General features: G+C 38.7%; 1 protein-coding gene and 1 pseudogene across 7 annotated transcripts in view; both read left to right on the forward strand.

Moving 5' to 3' along the window:
- The window catches only part of Rabgap1 (RAB GTPase activating protein 1), a 170,822-nt gene that overhangs the window by 132,812 nt on the left and 13,803 nt on the right, over positions 1–24,207 (forward strand). For all 7 annotated transcript variants that reach the window (XM_046451967.2, XM_046451966.1, XM_046451968.2 and 4 more), the window contains 6 exons: positions 1–114; positions 3,337–3,411; positions 6,493–6,618; positions 7,212–7,355; positions 9,042–9,083; positions 9,320–9,448. In XM_046451967.2, the coding sequence (XP_046307923.1) occupies positions 1–114; positions 3,337–3,411; positions 6,493–6,618; positions 7,212–7,355; positions 9,042–9,083; positions 9,320–9,448 (630 nt within the window). The remainder of the gene's footprint in view (positions 115–3,336; positions 3,412–6,492; positions 6,619–7,211; positions 7,356–9,041; positions 9,084–9,319; positions 9,449–24,207) is intronic.
- Positions 9,456–24,202, forward strand: LOC131424438 (heterogeneous nuclear ribonucleoprotein F-like; annotated as a pseudogene).

A 24,207-nucleotide genomic window follows, 5' to 3' on the forward strand; every position in this document is an offset into this window, starting at 1 on the left:
GAGTCTCCCCAGGACAGTGCTATCACACGGGATATTAACCGGACATTTCCAGCCCATGATTATTTCAAGGACACAGGAGGAGATGGACAAGATTCCTTATATAAAATATGCAAGGTATTTCATGTCAGAAAAAAAAATTCCATTTTGAATGGCGTTCTGGTTCTTTGAAATTATATGACCACAAAGTGTAGTTCGTATTTGATGGTCAAGAATGCAGAAAGGAGAGAAAAGGCTATAAAATAAAGGTATCAACATAATTTTAGATTCATTAAAGAACAGGAATAATTAGAAATTAGTAGTAGAGATTTTTTTTTTCTCCCTTATAGTTAGGGTTTTCAGATGACAGTCCCCTGGATCCCTATTTATACTCTTGCTTATATATTAAGAACCTCAGAGCCGTGTAACATAGCAATCTTCTTTGCAGTATTTACATTGTACATCCTAAACTTTTCACATTGGGTATAGTCCAATAGTGGGAAGTGTCAGTATGCATCCAGGTGGATTTATAGTGCTGCACCATAGTGGAAAATACTGAATTCTGTCAGAAGGTCTGTACCTGAGCACTGTAAAGAAAATGATAGCCTGTTTCACTTCAGGAATCTCGTTTTCAAAAAGAAAATGATATATCAGAGATATAGAGATAAAAGAAAAAATTGGGACCAGTTTTTCAACTTTGACCTAGAACTAGAACTAGTTTTTAGTCTTTTTTTTGCTAGATCTAGTTTTTAGTCTTTTTTTCCCCCACAGAATTAATCAAGTAATTATTCAAAATCAATTATGTAGTAGACACCTGTCCTTAAGGAACTTAGAATTTTATGATGGAGAAGGAAAAACTAACAACTGGTTTTAGGATAGGATAGCAATAAAGGATGGACTCTCCAATGATGAAGAATATGGTATGAACTCAGAGGATAGCTAGAGTTGACAAATTTTTCTTAAATTTAATTTAAATTTCTACATAAGACACACATAGCTCAGATTTTTAATCTTGTCTGATATAGCCACTTCTTTTTCTTTTCTTTTTTTTTAGTTGTAGATGGACACAATATTTGTCTATATGTAGTGCTGAGGACCGCACCCAGTGCCTCACACATGCTAGGCAAGTGCTCTACTACTGAGCCACACTATTGTCCCCCAACCCTTTTTTTTTTTTTTAAGAGACAGGGACTTGCTGAGTTGTTTAGGGCCTCCCTAAGTTGCTAAGGCTGGCTTTAAACTTGCAATTCTCCTGCTTCAGCCTTCTGAGCTGCTGGGATAACAGGCATGTACCTGGCCTTTTTAACTTCTCTTCTTAGTTGTATTTTCCACTTAAGTAGTCACTCTTGTCATTCCTCGTCTTATTACAGAAAGAAACCTCTGGTCCCTCATCTCAGTCCTGCAGTCCAGCCCGAATCTCTCGGTGATTTTCCCTGCGGCTGTCTCCTCTTAACTGGTCATACTCTCACCTCTCACAACTTCACCAACTCCTTCTCCTGCTCTCCTTCTCTGCCTGACCTTATGACAGAGTCCCTCCCCTGGGTGTTCACTTGGTAGTTCTCTCCAGCTCTGCACTGTCCCCTGGGAGATCCCTTCCATCTGAAAGTAGCAGCTGTCATAACTGCATTGGTGTTCTCAAATCTAGCTTAGCTCACAGTCTTAAGTCTCCGTGTCAGGGTATGTCAAGTACATCGAAAAAATGAGTCTTAAAATAGAGTTTATTTTAAAACATGTTTTATTATGAAAATTTTAAGACAGTCATAAAAGTTGACCAGTATTCTGAATTTATGTATATTCCCCACACAAAGAGCTATGTTGGCATGTGTTACTACCAGTTTTTAACACAGTCTTAACAACTTTGGAATCAGCATTTGTTCATTTGTAATAATTTGTTAGATGGAAAATGGTATCTACTTGTATCATAAACAGATCATTTCTTAAAGCCCTCTTTGCATATCCTGTCTTTGGAAAAGTATATGTTTCTCCCAACCTATATCCCTTTCATCAGATAAGCTGTGATAAAGTGGGAAATCTAATAGAATTACATTTGATTCTATCTGAATTTATGAAAGCATGATTATATGTATGTTTAAAAGCTATAGTTTCACTAAAAGATAATGATGAAACCTGTTCATGTATTAACTAGATTATTATCTGATAAGAAGTGGCATCACATTTTGCTAAGAGATAATTTAAACATACCCAATTTTAAATTGTTTTCTTGGGACACAGGAACCTTACTACAAAAAAAGTAGGTGGAGAATAAAGTTTCACCAGATATAAATTTATTAAATAGGGAAGAACATCTTGAATCTGTAGGGATTGTCTTTCTACATTAGAACTGCTACTACTAATCATTTAAGATAATGTTCAGAGGAGATGGTAATAATCATCTCCTGCCAAAAAAAATAGGATTCCAGAGGAACCCACAAATGTATTCCCCCTTACCAGAAAAGTTATTGCTGACATTAGGGGAAGAATTATATTTTGGTGTCTTTGCCAAAAGACTTTTTCCCTGAAAGAAAAATGAGTGACATTAACAGTGTTAGTAAGTGCCTGCTATATGTAAGGTGCTGCCTAGGTTGAATAGGACATCATCCCAGGCCTCAGAATATCTTCAATCCAGAGAGAAGATAGTGGGGTAGGGAGGGGGAGCATGGGAAGAATAAATGAATTCTTGATAGGGCAGAGTGGTGGGAGGGAAAGGGAGGAGGGGCAGGGGATTTGCAAGGATGGTGGAATGTGATGGACATCATTATCAAAGTACATGTATGAAGACACGAATTGGTGTCAGCATACTTTATGCACAACCAGAGATATGAAAAATTGTGCTATATATGTGTAATAAGAATTGTAATGAATTCCACTATCATTTATTTTTTTAAAAAAAATCAATAAGAATAAATAAATAAATAATAAAATGCAGTGTGGTAAGTGCTATAATAACCATGGATGTAGTAAGTGCCACAGAAGCACAGAGAAGAAAGGAATTAGTGCTCGGTAATTAGAATATGGTAGGGGCTTGTAGGAAGACTGCATTTTTTCAGACAGAGAAGAGGGGAATCTCTAGGGTACAGCATGAGCCATCACAAATTTTCAGAACCTTTTTCAATGCCCCGAAATGGTTTTCGCTTAATCTCCACTCCTTGGCCACAGGAAGTGGTGTGATGACAGTTCTGTTTATTGTAAAAAAAGAATTGCAATTGGAAAGAGGTATTGGCACCATTCATTGGTCATCCAAATGCCCCAGTGGAGTGTCTGTAGCATCCTCCAGACTTCTGTGTTCAAGATCCTAGAGGGCAACCATGGCCCATGAGTCACTGCATTCCTTTAAATTTCTTGTTTTTCCCCCCTCCTCAGGCTTATTCTGTATATGATGAAGAGATTGGCTATTGTCAAGGCCAGTCATTTCTTGCTGCTGTGCTGCTTCTCCACGTGAGTAATTAGGTCTCTCCTATGATTTACACCTGGTAGACTTAGCTTATACTTATCTACAGGCTGGAGGATAGTCTTATTGGGTTTGGCCAGACTCTAGGAGTTTTAACTCCTGTATCTGGAAACTACAAGAGAAACATGGTGAGAATAAATGACAAGTGTTGAAAACTAGTACAATGATAGACTTTCTTTTTATTACTAGGAAAATTAGGTAGATTTTAGCATTGGTTGGCTCCTTGGGGATACTCTGTTGTCTCTAAAGGAGCCACTATCATTAATGTTTGTTTGGGGATTTATGTATTGGGGTGAGAAGAAGGCAGAGAACTTGGCTTGCTTTATTGCCATTTTATTCATGCCTTTATTCACAAAGACCTTTACCCTCCAGATTTTTAATTTTCTTTTAAAGCCAAAACAAAGTTGAAAAATGTAAAGGTGAACACTCAGAGTTCTAGAGTACTCTCCATCTATTATCAATAAGTGTTTTCCACACTGATTTCTCGTCTTGTCTCTCTCTGCATCTCTTTTTCTCTTTCACACACACATTTTATTTTTTATTGGAAAAAAATAATTGAATTTTGCTTTGTTTTGGTACCAGGGATTGAACTCAGGAGCACTCTAACCACTGAACTACATCCCCAGCTCTTTCTTTATTTAGGTCTTGCTAAGTTATTTAAGGTCTAGCTGGGTTGCTGAGGCTGGCTTTGAATTTGGGATACTCCTGAGCCTCCTGAGCTGCCAGGATTACAGGCTTGCACCATGAATTTATTTTTTGAAAGGAAGTAGCAAACAATGAGATTCTGAGCATGTGACTTGTAAGGACATGGACATTCTATAGCATAACCATAATATAATGATCACATCCAAAAATGCCATGTTTATTCAGTAATGTCACAGTCCACATTCATTTTTTTTCCCATTGTCTACTTGGCAAAGTTCTTTACAGTCCTTTTTTTCTAATCATTATCCAGGGAAGATTCAGACATTGTATTTCCTTATTATTTCTCTTTTTCTTTTAATCTAAACTGGCCCACTTTCCTCTTTTGTGTTTCCTGCCATTGATAGTTTTGAAAAACTCAAAAGTCGTCTTGTAAAATGTCCCATATTCTTAATTTATCTAATTATTTCCTCATGATTAAGTTGAAATGTGTGGCAAGAATACCACATAGGAGATGTCAGCAAAGGGGTTTTAAGTGCTGTGCTGGAGGTCAGAGGTGAATGAGTAGTGGACATGATCTTCATCCTAATGGGTGTAATGCTAGTGACTTCTCCTAATTGTAAGGAAATAATCGTACAAATTTCCGTGTTACTGTGAAGGTAAAATAAAACGTTTAATGAAAGATTGTAACAGAGAGCCTTATTTAGATTTAAAGGCTTCTCTGGGGAGGTAGCCTTGCAGTATACCCTGAAACATGAAAAGGGGTGCTACTCTGTTTTGAACTTTTCAGTGTTACTTTTTCCTTTTTAAGTTGTTGTGGAGATAAACTATTTTAAAAGCATGAGCGTGGAGAGGAGAGCATCACTGGCAAAGGGAATAGTGTAGTATTTAGAAGCCCTGAAATGGGGAACCACTTGTGTATGGAAGGAATTGGAAGAATGTAACTAGAATATCCTACATGGAGGGAGGAAGGGGTAGGAGCTGGAGAGGGAAGCAAAGGTTCCCCTAGGAGGCCCTGGAGGCTAGGATCTCATGTTGTTTCTCTAAATCAGCAGGAAGCCACTGAAGGGTTGGGAGCTATATTGTGTAGGTTGTAATACAGGTAAAGCAAAGGCTGCTTTGTAACTCTTCTCCATTGTGAACCCAGCTTGGTAGTATTTTGATTGTATAAAAAGCTGTGATGTTAATAAAGAGTTCATATAAAAATATGCTAAAGCTGTGATATTAATAAAGAGGTCAAGTTTTTAAAATTTTGTTTGGTTGTTTTAGTCAAACTTTATCTTGGTCTCACAAGCCTGTGTTGTTTCTCTTGCAACCTCAGTCCAGTGACATCCTCACTTAAGTACTATAACCCATGGAAAATGGCTTTCCCAGATTCCCCCGGTTTTGGTTTGAACTTCTGTTGCCTGCTGCAGTGTGAAGATCAATGCTTGTTTCAATGTGAGGAGAATCAGAAATCCTGTGTGGGTCAGGCCACTTCTCTCACATGTGGGAACATGAAGTTGCCTTCTGTGATGAAGACCTCAAAAGATCTGATCTATTGAATAATCTGCTATGTTTCTTTCATTTATTCCTTAATCTGGTTTGCTCTTTGGTCCTCTTTATTCTCAGTGATTTCTGTACTTACCTCACCTCCCTACTCTTGTTCCACAGAAGCCTGCCCACCTTCCCAACTTTTGAAAGGCTTGTTGCTGTCATACCAAGCCTTAAATAACACTGTCAGTGCTTTTCTTCTGTTTTGAAAACTAGACATCTTGCTAGGTTCTCAGGGAAATATTTTCCCATAAAGCTATGAAGATGTATCTATTAGTATAAATAGATTATTATAAATATGTATTATTTATAAATAGAAGTAAAACAGGGGTTTTGTAGCACTTTTAGCTGTACTGCAAACATTCCTTTGATACTTCAGGCATTATGGTAAGCCTTAACATGTGTAATGTTCTTTTATAACAAGCTGTGTTTTCAGTAGTGATGGAGAAGGAAAAAAAATTTACTAGAAAATAAAGGCACCTAAGGGAAGTACAATGATTAAATGGAGGTCTCATGATTTAGGAAAGATGAAACCTTCTCTGTGTATCAGCCTGTTCCTAAACTCATCTCAATTCCTGTCCTCCCCACAAAGCCTATTCCTGACTTCTGGCAGATGCAGATCTTCCTGTCCTGTGTTCTCACTGATCCTTCTACCTAATTCATATTACAGTTACTATATCCTAGCTGTACGGGAGGCTCCTTGAGGACAGGCACAGTGCTGACACAGAGTAGGCATCATTGAACATTCATTTCTTGCCCGAGTAATCAAAACTTTAGACCTGAGGTTCTGCAAACTACATTTCCTGGTAAGACAATAGAAGGACGGATTTACTATACTGAGAAAACTTGTGTGTATGTTTTGTAACTTTTCCCTGGTTGCCTGTCTGTTACAGATGCCTGAAGAACAGGCATTCAGTGTTCTGGTCAAGATCATGTTTGACTATGGTCTCAGGGAACTTTTCAAGCAAAACTTTGAAGATTTGCATTGCAAATTTTCCCAGTTGGAACGCCTCATGCAGGTAAAAAGAGAAACCAGCTTGCCTTCAATAAAAAGAGCAGGGTAGGGAGAGCTAGATTGAGGACTCAGTATCATCCTTGATTAAGAACAGGTTTTGTTTCTGTCAGTTCTCACTGTGGTGAGGAGGTCAAGATTAATATAATGTGAACCTGATGGAGTGAGCTGATTTTTCAGTCTCAAAAACAGCCGAAAGAGCAAATGACTTTGTAAGGCCCTTTGTCACAGCACATTCAGTCAAGAAGTGCTCACTCACCACGGCTGTGAAGCTGGTTAGGAATTTCATAACAAAAGTGAAACAAACTTTCCCAAACAACTTTCCCAAACATTTCATATCTTGGAAAGAAAAACTGGCTTTCCAAATACTTGTCACCATGTGGGGATTCCTTCTTTCTTTAGAGCTAATTTGTGGTCTGGAAAAGAGGCTGAGTGCCAGCTTAATACCAGATGATAAGTATTCTGAGCATTTCAGAGATTTTTTGAAGAACACAAGTATATGATTTTTTTGCCCTATTTCTGGCAGATTTATGAGCCTCCTAAGAGGGAGTAGGATGGCTACACATGTGCCCAAAACTAATTAGAGGTTTGCTATTTCAGGAATATATCCCTGACCTGTACAGCCACTTCCTGGACATCAGCCTTGAAGCACACATGTATGCCTCCCAGTGGTTCCTTACACTTTTCACTGCAAAATTCCCTCTCTACATGGTCTTCCATATCATCGACCTGCTTTTATGTGAGGTGTGTATTAGAGGCCACAGCACTTTGACTGTTGTCTGCAGCATACTTTCTGTGTCAGCTCTGTCAAGAGTTTATTCTAAGTTATGTTATTTTGTTGCTGGGAAATCCAGGCTGAAGTGAACCTTCCTTGAGCGAATACTACTCACATTTGTTGAAGTGCTCTCTGTTGAGAAAAGATATAGTAGACATTTGTATTAGTTAGAGTTAGGCTTGACTGCATTTTATAAAGAAACTCAAAATAACAGTGACTAATTAAAACAGAGATTTCTTTCTCAGGTAAAAGAAGGCAGAAGGTTTCATCCTTAAATGGAATAGAGCTCCAGCCTTCATATCTTTTATTATGGCCAAGAGTGGAGTGGGGGCAAGTGCTTCCCTTTTTAAGAAATCTTCTACAAATTGGCCAAAACTTCATTATATGACTGTTTCACCCTGTTTTTTAAAGCTTGGTAGGAATTTGCTAAATCTGGGGAGATATATTATTAAACAGAAGAGTGATTCAGAGTAAAGAACAGTCTTTGCCGAGTTTTGGGTTTTGAGATGTAATGTGTGTATTTAAGAAAAAACTAAATATAAAAATAAAATGTTTATTATAGAAACTTTAGAACATAAGCAAAAAGTTAAAATACTTCTGGTCCCACTGTCTAAAAGTTAACTACTTTAATATTTAGGTATGTGTCCTTTCAACCTTTTTTGTGTGTTTATATTCATGTTTATAATTTCTATATGGGATACTGTGTTTTTCCATTTGGGACACACATAATGTTATGGTTCAATGTATATACATCTTAGAACATGATTATGCTATATATACTGTTCTGTTTTTTCATTTCAAATACTTGAACATCTGTGAACACACGTACCTATATTGTCCATTTTGTCTCATTATGGCATATTCAATGCATACAAAAATCCATAAGGAATTTATATCTGTTAGCCTCATTCATTCTTATATTACCAACATGCCATTATTATTACTTGCTACCCAGCACCCCATTATTTGGATATGCCATAATTTATGTAACCAATTTCTGATCTCCAAACTTTAAATTATGTCTAGTTTTTCATAATTAGAAACAATCATCTGTTAAATAGTTACTAAAGGCCAGGTGGCTTGCTAAGTAATTTACATAAACTTTGCAACTAATTATCTCAGAAAACCCTTAGGAGAATATTAGTTTTGGAAACTGAGGCAAAGTGTTTAACTTGATCACAGATAATGCCTTTTTCATAGTTTCTTTGCCTCCATGATTCCCAGATTGGTTAGATAAGAGGAGGCAGACTGGAAGGAGCTCAGAGCAGACACAGGTCTGGGATCTAGAGCTCAGTGGATTTATGTACTAGGATTGGGGTAGCCCAATATACAGGGCAAGTCCACCAGGAGTTATTTTTTGGTCATTCACAGTTTTATAATTCTCATATTTCGATTTGAAATCATGGCCTACTTTGGAGAAGCATTCTTTCTTATCAGATGTGAATATAGGGCTAGAAAAGCTCTTCTCTGAGAAAACCAGGAGAATGGGTTGACTTTAAGTGACTTTTCAGTGATAACCCTACAATTTTTATTTTCCAAGATAATTCATTTCCTAACTTATATTTTCATAATTTCTCTAAAATCGTGGGCTAATCTGAGGACTAACCACATGTATCACATATGACACTGAAAAAATTTTTTACCTTCTCTTTCAGGGAATAAGTGTTATTTTTAATGTCGCCCTTGGATTATTAAAGGTACGTGTTTATTCATAAGATGAATTACCTGGCACACACCCTGGCTCTATTAGTCTTAGTCTCATTCTAAGTAGTTGCTGTGCTCTGATATTTTCACTGATGGTGAATATGCATAGGTGGCTAAACAAGAAGAAATATCTTCTGGGTATTTTTAAAATGCACGATTTTAAAAGCTTCCCAGGCATCTTCACAGCGAACCTTTTTATTCCGTGATTGTATTTTTTTCTGTCTTCAAGACTTCCAAGGATGACCTGCTATTGACAGACTTTGAAGGTGCCTTGAAGTTCTTCAGAGTTCAGCTTCCTAAAAGATACCGCTCAGAAGAAAATGCAAAAAAACTAATGGAATTAGCTTGTAACATGAAGGTAAAATAATTTTTGCACTAATTAAGAATCTTATGGGGCTGGGGTTGTGGCTCAGCGGTTGAGTACTTGCCTTGCATGTGTGAGGCACCGGGTTCAATCCTTAGCACCACATAAAAATAAATAACAAAATAAAGATATTGTGTCCACCTACAACTAAAAGAAATATTTAAAAAAAAAAAAAAAGACTTCTTTTGTTCAGTTAATTTTCTCACTTTTCCTGATGAAACTCTTTTAAATTTGTAACATGTATATCTCTTATTCCAAATGGTTGGTGGCATAATATTTGGGATTGCAGATCTTTCTAAATCCCAAATTCATTTGTTTATATATACCTTACCCACAGCCTGAAGGTCATTTTATGTAGTATTTTTAGTGCATCTGACTGATGCATCAGATGAGGTCAGGTGTGGTGGAGTTTTCCACTTGTGGCATCGTGTTGGTTCTCAGAAAGTTTCAGACTTTAGAGTATTTTTGATTAGGAATGAACAACCTATGATAAATAATGATGTTTTCTTTTGTATGACATCATGTTTTGCTTTCCAAATTCTTTCATATACAGTCGGTCCTTTGTATCCATGGGTTCCACATCTTTTAGTTCAGGCACAGATTGAGGATATTCAGAGGAAAAAAAAAAATAGGTCTGCACTGAATACATATAGGCTTTTTTCCTTGTCATTATTCCCTAAACAATACAGCATAATAACTATTTATATAGTATTTACATTGTATTAGGTATTACTAGTTATTTAGAGATGGCTTGATGTATATAGGAGGGCATACATGGGTTATATGCAAATAATATGCCATTTTACAGAAGGAACTTGGGCATCCTCATATTTTGCTATCCAAGGGGGATCCTGGAACCAGTCTCCCAAGACACTGAAGGATGACTGTATATGACTGTATTATATAGTATATATAATGACTGTATTATATAGTCATTAAATTCAATCTCATTGCCCCACTTCCTGAATTCTAGGAATGATATTACCATCCCCATTTTGAAAAGAAACCAAAACACAGCAACAGTGGTAGCCCCTTTGACATACACCTAGTTAGTGGAAGAATTTAGCTTTCGTGATTTCTCTTGCATTGTCCTTTTACTTCCAGCATTTGTTGTTACGCTAGAAGTTCCCTAAATTCCCTAAAATGAAACTAATAATATGTGAGAATCCCCACTTGATTTTATTACTTCATATAGCTTTTATGACATGTTTAATTCTTTTAAGGTAAAAACATTATTGCCTTTTGCTCATGTGTTAATAAAGTTGTATTTTTTAAGAAAGAAAAAAATAATTGAAAGTTTAGTTTGGAATTTCAGGGTGTAGGCAGGGATAGAGTAAATTGTTATATTCAGATTTCTATAAGGTACATACATATGACATAATTGTACCCTCAAGTAGAACTAAGATTCATGTGTCAAGGCAGATGTGGGGGCAGCTTCACTATCTACAAAATAGAGCAGGGGTTTGGATTCAAGAGTTACTTCACCTCTGTGTAAGGTTTCATTTTCCCTTCAATAAAATAATATGGAACTGCTGGTTCTGATTAAGTATCAAATTGAGCTAATTCAGACTACCTTTATTCTTTGAACACAAAGAGGCTAGACAGAATACAACCCAAGAGATGTTCAAATACTTAAATGAACTTGGAGAAAAAAAAAAGAGGTAGATAGAGAGGCTTGGGGCTGTGGCTCAGTGGTAGAGCGCTCGCCTAGCACATGTGAGGTGCCGGGTTCGATCCTCAGCAGCACATAAAAGTAAATAAATAAAATAAAAGTATTGTGTCTGACTACAACTAAAAAAACAATTATAAAAAAAAAGATAGATGGATGTACAGGGTGCCCAAAAGAAAGTAGCTCAAAACTAATGTGTGTAAATTCATACGTCAGCATCCCAAGGGAATATGGAACCGTGTTGTTAGGGTTTTAATGATCACACATACATAGTAGATATGACTTCAGGTCCTTAATAGGCATTTAAATCTGAGACCTCCACATAGGTGGGACTTTTTTCCTGGCCTGTTGAAGGGAGGATACAAAAACTCTACCTATTAACCCAAGAAACAATAGAAGGCATAATATAAAGTGACTGGAGAATTTGAAAACAAAAAGAAATAGAACTTCTGAAAATTCAAATTATCATTAAAGTTCCATTCAGATTAAAATTATACGTCACAGATATTATGGCTAACGTTTAATGATAGTTCACCATGCATCAGGTACTATGGCTAAGCTTGTGTGTGTGAGGTAAGGGTTAGCTACAATTTCATATATATATATTTTCTTTACAATGCCTGAAAAGAAATAATGGCTACTACTATCACTTCCTCTCTAGTTTTTCTAACAGGCATCAGACATTGTGCAGTAAAAAGTTTAAAGCAAATGGATTGCACAGAGCATAGGCCCAAATAAGTTCTGAGATTCAGAGTCACTCTTTCTACCTCAACCTGGCTCAGCACACAAGAAGGTGCCATCTCTTTTGCTCTTAATGTCTTCCCTCTAAAACCTTCTTTTTCAGTGTCCCCATCTTAGTTAGCGGTATCTGGTTGCTTAGGCCAAAAACCTCATTGTCGTCCTTGACTTCTCTTTCTCACACTTGACATCTTCGCACTCCACATTAAAGTATATCCTGACACTCTGATCAGCCTTCATCATTAAGAGCCCAATCTCACTGTATTTCATTATTACCACCATTTCTTGTTTACATGGTGGGCCTCCTTGCTGACTTTTCTCTGTCCCTTTTTTCCCTTGCTTAAAACTTTCTAAAGGCTGTGTGTATGTGTGTGTGTGTGTGTATTAGTGATTGTAATCATAATAATGGGATTCATTAATCCACATATGTACATGTACATAACACAATTTGATTATTCTCATTTCCTAATACCTTCCCTTTTACTCCCCTCCTCCTTTCCCTGATCCACTTGCTCTAACTCTACTGATATCCCCTCTATTATAGTTGTTGTTACTACTAGTAGTTTAATTAGTGCATAATTATATGTATAATACTGTGGTATATTCATACATGGACATAGCATAATTTGGTAGATTTTGTTTCATGATATTTCCCCATCTCCCACCCCTTCCTCTACCCTATTGGTCTCCCTTCCATTTTCATAAGACCCCCCCCTCTTTTTTTTTTTCCCTGATGGCTTCTTATTTTACAACAGAACTCACAGTTCCTTCCATGTCCTGCAAGTCCTGACAAAGTCACGTGCATGACCCGCAAGGTCTGGCCTGGGATCTCATGCTGCTTTCTCCATTTGCTCTTTTGACTTCAGATCCCCCTGGCCACCTCACTGTTTGGGGACATGCCAAGCTTGTTCTCCCCCTCTGGCCTTTACCCTGGCTTGTCACATTCTCCTAGCTGTCTGTGTGGACTGTCACCTCATCCAGTCTTCAGCTCAGATATCAGAAGCTTTCTGTAGTCACAATATCAAAAGTAGCAGTCTCCCCAGCCCTTTATGCCCTTGTCTCATACCCTATCTGATTTTCTATCCCTAGAGTGGGGGCCCTGCAACAGAAGAGATTGCTGAATTCTTAGAACCAAGAACAGGGTCTGGCATGCAAATACTGATTGAATGAATGAATATGCTGTTGAATTTTTCTAAAGTGTTTTACAAGGAGGATTTAAGGTGAATTTGGGCAAAACTTAAAAAATAGCTTCTAGCTAGAGGCTTTAGTCTGGATTTTCATTAGCTTGAATCACTTTAATAGTATATAAATTCTTTATTTCCATAGTCCAGATAAAAGGTATCTGATATCTTTTTTTTTTTTTCTTCCCTTGTTGCACTTAGAATAAAGTAAAGCTAGCAAGGCTGTCTTCAGGGTGTCTTCATAGCACATACATTTTGTGCATAAACAAATAATTCCTTCTAGCCCTGGAGAACTTTGCATATTTGAGGTACACTTTGGATGATTTTCCCTATTTGCCCATATTTTAGACAAAATAAGAATTTTTTTCTTGAAATTCAGTCATAGCATGGAAAGCCTATAGATTCACCAAGACATGAGAGAATACTGGGAATTTAACCCAGGGGCGCTTAACTTCTGAACCACATCCCCAGCCCTTTTTGTTTGTTAGTTTGAGACAGGGTCTTGCTAAGTGGCTTAGGACCTCAATAAGTTGCTGAGGCTGGCTTTGAACTTGCAGTCTTCCTGCCTCAGCCTCCTGAGCTACTGGGATTATAGGCAGTAATCTTGGCTCCAATACCAAGAAATATTAAGGGAGATGGAGATAGTAGTTGAGCCAGTTATTGTCAAAGTGATAATTCACAGTGATTGTGTGCCAATTCAAAGTTAAAAAAGAATCACTGGCAAGTGCACTTCAATCTGTGCATGCTGTGGCATGCATGAGGTAGGAGGCCTCAGTTGGCACAGAATGCTCCAAATCATCTGTGGCTTGGAGCCCCCTTTAGACATGGAAAAGGCACTTCATGATTTGTGAATGGTTGGGAAGCTAACTTTTGAACTTCTGGCATGGAATTTGCAAAGGAAACTTTGGATGTGCAACTTGTTGATATCCTGTTCCATTATTTTTAAATTGTTGCTTGGTTTACTCAGTTGTATTCCCTGATTAAGGTGGGAATTAGGAGCACTTTGCTTCATGTGCCTAGGAAACGAATAGTTTACTTTTGTCATTGTTGTGTTTTAACATTGTGATCTTATTGCTGTAATTTCTGGTATTTGTGTAATTCTTACAAACATCTTCTTTCTTTCTCCCAGTATTCAATAAGTAGGGTGTACCAAGTGTGGAAACAGAAGCTTACGGAAGTCATGTAGCTTACTCAAATGGTACTGGCAGGACAGTGATAGGAACCTTAGTAGAACTTCTGATTCCACATTCCTAATGCTTTCTACTCCATTCTGCTGCCTCTTTTGCAAAAGTCTAATGAGAGTTAAATTTGGTGTGGCAATATCTGAAATGGCCACAAGATGGGTGTGTTGCTCAAAAAGACTTCATTCTCTGCCCACATATCTTTCCTTTCTCTGTCAATCTGCATGCCTGACTTGGGCCTCTTTACTTTTTTTTTTTTTTCCCAGACCTTTTATTTCTCCCTTTCTCCTTCTTTCTCCTTAAAGTGTTAACTTATTATGGAATCTTTTCTTTCTTGAGGAGTTAAATTCCCTGTTCTTAAAATAAAACTTAATATACATCAAGACTCACTTTGCTGTTTTTGTCAAGTGTGTTCTTTCCCTTTATGGGTCAGTGATATGAGATAGAAAAATTGTTTCCTTCCACTGCTGATATAATATCCACGTCTACTTTAAATGTATTGTTCTAGATCATGAACAGCCCTGGGAGTTCCACAATGCTTTCATACTCATAACTATGTCATGCATAGTTTGTTGGTGTGGGGGGGAAAGGTTGGTTGAAAAAAATAATCCTGTGTCTTAAAATTGGATTCAAGAAATTTGAAGCTTCCGCTCCTGTACTTGAGACCCAATGGCCTAGCCTGGGCATGGTGAGCTGCGCATGGGATAAAAACAAAAAAGATGCACCTGGACTTTCCCCAGAGACTTCTACGTTTTTTAAGTGTTGGGTGGAATTTGCATTCTCTGGCCACAGGCCACCCTTGCTTAGCGAAAGTAGAAATCAGACCTACCTTCCTCAGTGGACAACTTGTTACCTACTTTAAGGGTCTCCCAATGACAGCATCCATCATTCCTTGAGAAATCTGTGCCCAAACTTGTCTGACATCTGCCTTGTCAAGTGTTCATGATGCTGGTAGGCCCTGAGGGAGGTGAAGGTTTTTGTGGTCAAGTTCCATGGCTTGCCCTGCTCCTGATCAATGGAGAACATGGAGAACTTTCTCTCTGACTGCCTGATCCATGATGGTTGCAGGTGTCCATTTCAAGTACACTAGACAAGCCAGGCAGGGGGGGTGAGGCTTTTGTTGAACTTGAATCAGAAGATGATGTAAAATTGGCCCTGAAAAAAGACAGGGAAATTATGGGACACCGGTACATTGAGATATTCAAGTCACATAGAACCAAGATGGATTGGGTGTTGAAGCAAAGTGGTCCATACAGTGCCAGCACTGCCAAAACTGCTTCGTGTGGCTTTAGGGACTCCTGTTTGGATGCACAAAGGAAGAAATTGTTCAGTTCTTCTCAGGGTTGGAAATTCTGCCAAACAATATCACATTGCCTGTGGACCCCAAGGGCAAGATTATAGGGGAGGCCTTTGTGCAGTTTGCTCACAGGAATTGGCTAAAAAGGCTCTAGGGAAGCACGGGGAGAGAATAGGGCATAGGTACAATGAAGTAAGGAGGAATTTAGATCATAGTCTGATCCACCTCTGAAGTTCATGTCTGCAGTGGCCCTGTGACCAGCCTGGTACATCCCGGAGGTACATTGGCATTGTAAAGCAGGTGGGCCTGGAGAGGATGAGATCTAGTGCCTCTTGTGCAGGATATAGAGGCTATGAAGACTACAGCGGCCTGAGTGATGGCTATGGCTTTACCATCAACCTGTTTGGGAGAGACCTCAGTTACTGTCTCTTGGGAATGTATGACCATAGATATGGAGTCGGTGAATTCATGGTGCAGAGGAAACAAATAGTTACTTTTATCATTGTTGTGTTTTAACATTGTGATCTTATTGTTGTAACTGTGTCCATTCAAGGGGGGCTGCCCTACAAAGCGACTGAGAATAACATTTACATCTTCTCTCCACTCAACCCTCTGAGAGTCCACATTGAGATGTGGACTGTTATTCTACCCTGATGGTAGAATAACAGGCAAAATAGTTGTTGAGTTTGCCAATCATGAAGAAGCTGTAGCAGCTATGTCAAAAGACAGGGCCAACATGCAGCACAGGTATATAGAACTCTTCCTGAATTCAGTGTCAGGGGCCAGCAATGGGGCTTATTGCATCCAGGTGATGCAGGGCATGGGGGTATCAGCTGCCCAGGCCACTGATAGTGGCCTGGAGAGCCAATCAGTGAGTGGCTGTTATGGGGCTGGCTGTAACAGTCAGAACAGCATGCATGGATATGACTAGTTTTGTAGTAACATTTGATTTATTTCAATCAAATTTTCACAGGCAGTCAACAAGCAGTGAAAAGCAGTTTATAACTAGAGGAAGCTGTGGGGCTTATTTTGCACCATGAGTTGGTGAAATCTGGATTTAAAAATTACCTCTGCAGTGTTTTCTCATGCAAACTTTTCTTCTATCATGTGATATTAAGTAAACTAAAAATTACTTTCTTCAGTTTTTCTTGATTAACATTTTGGTAGTATTCTTCAGAGTGATGTTATCTGAGTTAAAGTAGTTTTAAGTATGTTGAATGTGGACTTTTACACAACACCACAGTGAACACATTGGGAAAGATGTACTTTTTTGGGAGAACTCAAAGGTGCTAGGTGCCTAATTCAAAGAGAAACATTTCTCATGTTCTGATTTTTTTTCTTCTTTATTTAAAATTTTTAGATTAAGATTAAGCTTTTTAAAGTCAGCTTTGAGAACTAAGACACAATACTAATCTATAGGAATTGGTGAGGCCTTGACTTAAAGCTTTCTTGGTATTGTGATTTCCTTTTGGGTGTATTTTGCTAAGTGAAACTTGTTAAATTTTTGTTAACTAAATTTTTTTCTTAAAATAATGACTTTTTCACATACACAAAGAAATTTGAGAAGTGTTTTCTTTGTTCTATGTAAGGATTTTTGACAAGTCTTATGTGTGATAGTAGTTTAGAAGAGGCAAGAACTATATGCTGTAAGAGATGGCTCAGTGAGTTCCTTAAATCATACCTGAATAATGGGGCCTAATTTGTTTGTGTGTACTTGCTTAGAATTATGCCTGAGACAAAATGGAATTTCTGAACCATTGTCTCCTTCGAATTTGGTATTTCAAAGAAAAAGTGAATGTACTAGATTGCAGACTACTTATAAGCAAAAAGTTTACAAAAACCAAATAGCATTATCTCTAGATTAATGAAGTTTGTTGTTTGGAGAAGCAGAAAGATCTTTGGCATTTGTTAGTATTTGCCCTTAGGTCATATTTTTATTCAAGAGCTAAAAGCTATGCTAGTTTGAACTTCATTCTCTTTTCAGATCATTTGTGTGATTAGTAGTGTACATTAGGATCTTAAGCCCCATGAGGGCACTGACTTCTCAGTCTTATTTCTTGATGTGGTCATACAGTGAATTAATCCTTACAGTTACTATTGTGGTCCTTTTAGAGAGATGCTTAGAAAATTGAAGTAAATTTCAAAGAGTATTAGTAAGCAATGGAGTTGGGTTTGGATCCCAGGAAATTCAGACTCTACACTCAATGCATATATAGTCATTGTGCTTTGCCATAAATGAAGGATTGAACAAATGGAACAAAAACTGCTTTTGAATTGGCTCCCTTTTTTTATGTTGATCATGTAATCATGGGTAATTTAGTCTGTGTCAAAGTTGAAACTTACTCTGTACAGTGTAGCTAAATTCAGATGTCCTTTCAACTAGACCACACTACCATGTTGTTTCTTTGTTCATACCTTTTAACTAGGATTTTATGGGAATAGTTGAGTAGGTGCCCTCTTCTTTTTAACAGCCTAAATGTTGCCAGTTGATGCAAGGGCAGCAGTGATACTACCTTCTTTCTTTAATAAGCTGGTGTCCCTTGGTCCTTATCTTGGTCCTTACCTGTTGTGGCCTCCACTACTAATTTTCTTCTTGTATTTTAGAAAAACATTCTGATAATAGAATCAAAATGCCTTAATTCTGTTTTGTGATCTTTCAAAGAGTTTGAGTGTAAAAACAAATTTTAAAATGCCGAAATTAAATGAAATGTTTGTTCATTTCAAGCAGTTAAGAGTGCAGGCCATGGAGTTCCAAAGGGTTGGCTCCTATCCTGACTTTGCCTCTGTTGCATGACCCATGACCTGGGTAAGTTGCACAGCAGGGTTGTAGTGAGAGACAGAAGTCAACCTTCCCTCCCTCCAGTGAGTCACTGCTGCTCACATCCTTCAAACACCAATGGTCTTTTGGCTGTCCTGTTTTGACAACCTCTGATCAGGCATCCAGAGTACTGTCCTAAGTCAGTGGACTTTAAACAAGCATTGATGAATTTTCCTATGTAGCAGTACTTATAAGAAACAGATAATTATGGAATAAGAATCACCCTAGATTCGTATTCTTGTGCTAGTGTTGCCACTTAACACTGGGTCCTTGACTTTGAAGAAGTTATCTATCCAGATCTCTATTCCTTATCAGTAAAGTGGGGGAATAATCCCTGCTTTGAGAATTAAATAAAACAGAAGGTATAGAGACAAGTTGTTTTGAGAATTAAATAGAAGATATAGAGACATTTTATTATCTTGAAAAATATTGCGTAAATCAGATTCTTTTAATTAGCAACTGAAAAAAGCACAATCCCTGCCCCAGCATTCTTAAGCAGGAAGGTGGGTATATGTCAGATTTATTTAGCTTCCTGTTAATCCTGCCACACAAAACACTCAGGATTTTCTAGTTGGGATCTCCAGACCTTTTCTTATTGAACCCTGCCATTCAGCCACACAACGTGTACAGCAACTAACATTCAACCTCCCTTTGCTGGACTCCCTATGACTCCAACCCTGCAGGGGTTCTGACCTTTTCAACACATGCTTAAGCCAGATCTGGAAATCAGCTCCTCTTCCAAAGGACAGCCTATTTCTTGCTTTTCTTGTTAAATGGACCTTGTCTGAATGACTCACTGTTTGCAGCACATGTTCAAAGAATTGTTCCTTCTCTTGATATCAGGACAAGATGCCAGATAATAAGAACACCAACAAGTAATAACTACTATTTTATTGAAAAGACCTTGCTATTACTGTCTCTCTCACTACAAAAATACCAGGCAGTCTTCTGAGCACTGCATATACATTTTTGCATCATCTAATCTTCATAACAGTAGTTCTCATAAGGACCATTGATTTTTATGGAGTTGAGGCTGAGATTAGGCATCTTGCTTCAGTTGTACAGTTAGTCACTGGCAGAGCCAGGACTTGAGCCTTGGTCTGTCACCAGCACCAAGTTCAGCTCTTTTTCTTTTTCTTTTCTTTTTCTTCTTCTTCTTCTTTTTTTTTTTTTTTTTTTTTTTTTTTGCAGGGGGTGGGGTGGTAGTAGTGGGATGGAACTAAGGGGCACTCGACTACTGAGCCACATCCCCAGCCCTATTTTGTATTTTATTTAGAGACAGGGTCTCACTAAGTTGCTTAGCACCTCAGTTTTGCTGAGGCTGGCTTTGGCCTGCAGTCTTCCTATCTCAGCCTCCTGAGCCACTGGGATTACAGGCCATGCACCACCGTGCTCAGCCCTAGTTCAGCTCTTAAGTGAACAGACTGTACCACCTTTCTTCCACACACACCAGTAGACACTTTCTTTTTCCATCCTTGGTGGCACTACCTTTTTCAGAGGCTGAACAGGGACCAGCTTCCCTAGGACAAGTAGCATATAGTTTAAGAGCACATTGTCAATTTCCTATGACAGATTTATGACCCATGAGTGACCAAAGGAGAGGTGTTCTAGGCTGAATTTGCACTTATACCAAAATATCAAACTGGCATGTACAAATCTCTACCTCCTAATTCAAGGTTTCTTAACCTGGGACCAAGGATTGACCTCAAGGGGCCCATTAGTCCTCAGAAATGGGATGTAGAACACTTTGTTGTGGGGAGGGAGGGAAGGTTGACTTCTGTGTTCAAAAAGTGAAGAGCCATGTGCTGAAGAGACTTTCAAAGTGGTGCTGTCTCTAACAATGTTAGGAGCCACTAGGCTAATTGTGCTGGGGTATAAAATTGGTTTACCCAAATTACAAATCCAGTCTTCTCCCAGGAATTTGTTAAGGTTCTTTTCCCTGTGAAGGTACATTTAAACAGAACAGGATTGAATTTCAAGTTTGATTTTTATTTGAGAGCAAAAGTATCTCTGTGTGAACCTATGGCTTCCAAAGCCTTCAGAAAGAAGTCAGCTAACAGTGGGTGTGACTCAGAGCTCGGAAGCTGAATCTACAGCTTTTCTTGTTTCCTTAACTCAGTTATAGTGTCATTTTTATAAGTAAGAGACAAAAATGAATCTTGGGCATTTTTTCCCCTACAATCCATTTATCTATTTACTCATGTATATTTATAGTACTGGGAATGGAATCCAGGGCCCTGCACATGCTGGGCAAGTGCTCCACCGCTCAGATACATCCCCAACCCTTTTTATTTCTTATTTTGAGACAGAGTTTGGCTAAATTTCCCAGGCTTGAACTTGAAAGCCTCCTGAATAGCTGGGGTTACAGGCCTGGCTGCTACACCTGACTGAATCTTGGAAGTTCTAAGAGTAGAGACTTTGTCTTTGTTCATTAAGTGCCTTCATGCTTACTATAGGACAGGCATTAGGAATTTCACAATGAATGAAGTTCCTGCCTTTGTGAAGTTTGCATATGGGAAGCTAGGTACATTTCATATTGCTAATACGTAGCAGTGAGCCCTGCATGTGGTTGTCTCAACTAGTGGGAAATGTAAATGTCTCTACTGCACCCTTACTAGGTGGAAAGGAAGGCCTTCACTCTTTTACTTTTGATTTGTTTAACATCTGATTTCTGAGTCCCAACTGTGTTCCAAGCATTGAGCTAGGCACTGGAGGAGGTACAGCAGTTAGCAAAATAGAAGTAGTATATTTCCCTGTGGGAAGTAAGCACTTAAGTAATTGTGTACTGTGGAGAGGAATTCAGTTGATACTCTAAGAAGATATAACGAAAAGACCTGGCCTGGAGTGTGAGGGAAGGGTTCCAGAAGTGGTTTTGGATTCTGAACTGGAAGTTGAATAGGCGTGAGCCAGATACATCCCAGCAGAAGGAAGAGACTTGCACTGTACATCCACTCGGGTTACCATTTCCACTCAGAAGAATGGTCCAGTGCAGAGAACAGGGGGTCCTTTCTCATTAATTTAGCAAGCATTTCTTGGCTCTTCCTGTGTACATGGTAAGAGACAAGTGAGATGGTTCTGGCCTGGAGAAGATATTGATAATGTGACAAGGAGACTGAGAGGTGCTGCTTTCTCCTGGCTGCAGCCTCATAAGGAGGCTTGAAATTTGAATTGTTGCTTCTGCTGCTGGCACTTCCTGGTCCGAATTCACAAGACAGGCATCTTTTTGACAGGGTCTGTGCCTCAGAAATAGCCTGAACCATTTGGTTCTGGTTTGCAACCACATGCTCCAAAAGTCAGCATCAGCTGTGAGTCTGTGAGAAGTCATGGTGTGTGTTTGTGTTGTTTTTAGTGGGAGTGAGGCTGGGAGGTTAGGCAGTGAGGCATTTGAGGGAGAAAGAATGAAACTGAAAATAAGTAAGGCTGGAGGATGAGAGATGCTGAGCTGGTAAAGAGGTCAGAATTCTGGACCAGCAAGCTCTGGAGAAGGTGGGAGAGCTTTGTGTATATCCATCCCTGAGAAGTGACCCCTGTGGACCAATTGAAGAAAGGGGAGGCCATTATTTAGAGAAAAGGGCAGGGCCTTGTCTTAAAGAGCTCAGAACAATTATGAGAATTTATTTTAAAATAGCATGTTTATTATTTCTTATAAAAATAATTTATGTTCAATGCAGAAAACATGGGAAAAGCAAAAAGAAATGCCCACATCCTATCACAAAAATGTAAGAACCAATCAGATGGTGTATGTAAAGGGTCTGGCATTTCCCAGGCACTCCTCAGCTTTTGAGTAAGAGTCAAGTCTTTTTCTGTGAGAATGAGGCAGTTTTAGTCAGGGATAATGAAACGTAAAAGATTATTTGGCAATTAGTCTTTTAAAATGTATATTTGTGGGGGAAATGTTAATTCTTTATCCAAGCATAAGACTGCAAAGTTGAATTCTTGTTAAGGTTGGGAAATGTTTTATAGGATTTGGTGTCAGTTATTTTTTTAGAAAGTGCTGGGGAACACATAATACCCACCACCCTCCCTTCCCTTTTACCAAGACTGCGAAGAGCACTGGGAGGGAAGTGTTTGCTACCCACAAGCCTCATTTATTTTCTGTTCCCCTACTATCGATTTGTTAAGGTGGTTTATAAATTTTCTGATTACACAGATATATTATTTAGGTGCTTTTATTGTGAATCACTTAGGTACACAAAAAAAGTTTACCCCAATGTTGGCCTTAAACCACAAAGACCTGGGTTGAAAGATGTCACTGCCCAGCTTGTAGCTTACCGTAAGTGTTTGATAGGCATCTTTCTCCAGACTGCAGCCCGAGCATAGGGCTGTCTTCCTGGCCTCCTGCTCTCCTGCAGCAGGCACGTCCTCAGAGGAGAGCTCCAGTTGAGGAAGACCTGTGAGCCTCCAAACTAAAGAGGCATCCACAGAGCCAGTAGGAGTAAGAACACTGGGCTGCTTGAAGATGACAGAAATGGGGACAGAACAGGGAACTGGAGAAGCCACACGAACATGCTGCAAATCTGGACCCATCTCATCCCCTTTGAAGTCTCTGTTTTTAATCTGTAGGAAAAAAAAAAAAGTTGAGCTAGACTAGCTTCTGGTTCCTGGACCTGGGAGCCAACAGCAGATCAACTGTTCATTGCTAACAACTGAAGCTTTGAGAAGGGAAAAATGTTGGCTTTATAGTCATTCTTTAAACTCTACATGCCTGTTATCACTTTTCTATTTGTTATATCTCATAATTTTAAAAAAGTATAATTTAAAAAACACCATATGAAATGGATAGTAGTTTAAAAGAGGGAATCAAACAAAAGAGAATTGCAAATCATGATAGGTTAACATGGATAATTCAGAAAGAAAAAAAAAATCGCATCTGGACTGGAGAAAGAGAGGGGGCCAACCAGTAAAAAAAAGAGGGAAGCTGATAGGAAGTAGGAGAGCCAAGAAAATAGAAAAAGAGAGACAAGTTTCCTAGAAGGAAAAGGAGTGTTTGTCGCATTGAAGCATGAAAATCCAGGAGTTGCAAAGTTCGAGCAGGGGAGCGGTAGGACCCACTAGGATGGAGTGAGAAAGACCCGCCTTTCTCCTGGCACTCAGCAGAAGCCTGATTGAGAGACAGTAGGTAAGGAGGTTGTGAAGCTGTGGAGTGGAAGATACAAGCCTGTGGTTGGTAAGAAAAGGCTTGAGAGAAATAGGACAAGAGTTGGATGGGGAAAAGGGCTTCTCAGTGCAGTGGCCCACAGGTTGATGTGCTTAAAGTCAAAGGGAATTGTGCCTCTTTGGAAATAGCACAGAAGGAGCTGGTAGACAGGAAAAGGGATGGACAAGTGGAAGGAGAATGAAGGGGCTGCAGCTTGGACTTCAAATGGAGTTCAACATCCTGGCCTCAAATTCCAGATCTGCCACTCCCTTGTTGAGTGACCTTGGTCAAGTTGTATAACTTCCATATGGCTCAATTTCCTGCCTATATATGAGGATAATTCTATAACTCCTTGTTATAGAATTTAGCAACGCTGTTTGTATGTACTAAATAAAATGGTAGTTTATTATTATTATTATTATTACTAGAGGCAACTAGAACCCAGAACTCTGAAGGGGCCATCTGTACAATGTTTATTTGAATACTTGTCAGTGAAGACCTTAGGAACCAAATATCCCCAACAGGGTTCTGGGCTGCAAAGTTGAATTCTTGTTAAGGTTTGGGCGTTTACTGGGTTTCACTTTTCCTGCTGTGATGATATCCAAAATAGGAAACACCACTTCTGTAGTATCTGGAGTCACCCAGGTTGAGTGGAGAGTTAGTCTTTATCACAGGTACTGAAACATCACCATGTTCTGATTCTTCTTAATTTGTGCTGTGGTTTATTCTACA

This window comes from Marmota monax, unplaced genomic scaffold (genome assembly GCF_021218885.2).
Source record: "Marmota monax isolate L192 unplaced genomic scaffold, Marmota_monax_Labrador192_F-V1.1 WCK01_AAM20220418_F8-fsc00020, whole genome shotgun sequence".
Taxonomy (NCBI): domain Eukaryota; kingdom Metazoa; phylum Chordata; class Mammalia; order Rodentia; family Sciuridae; genus Marmota; species Marmota monax.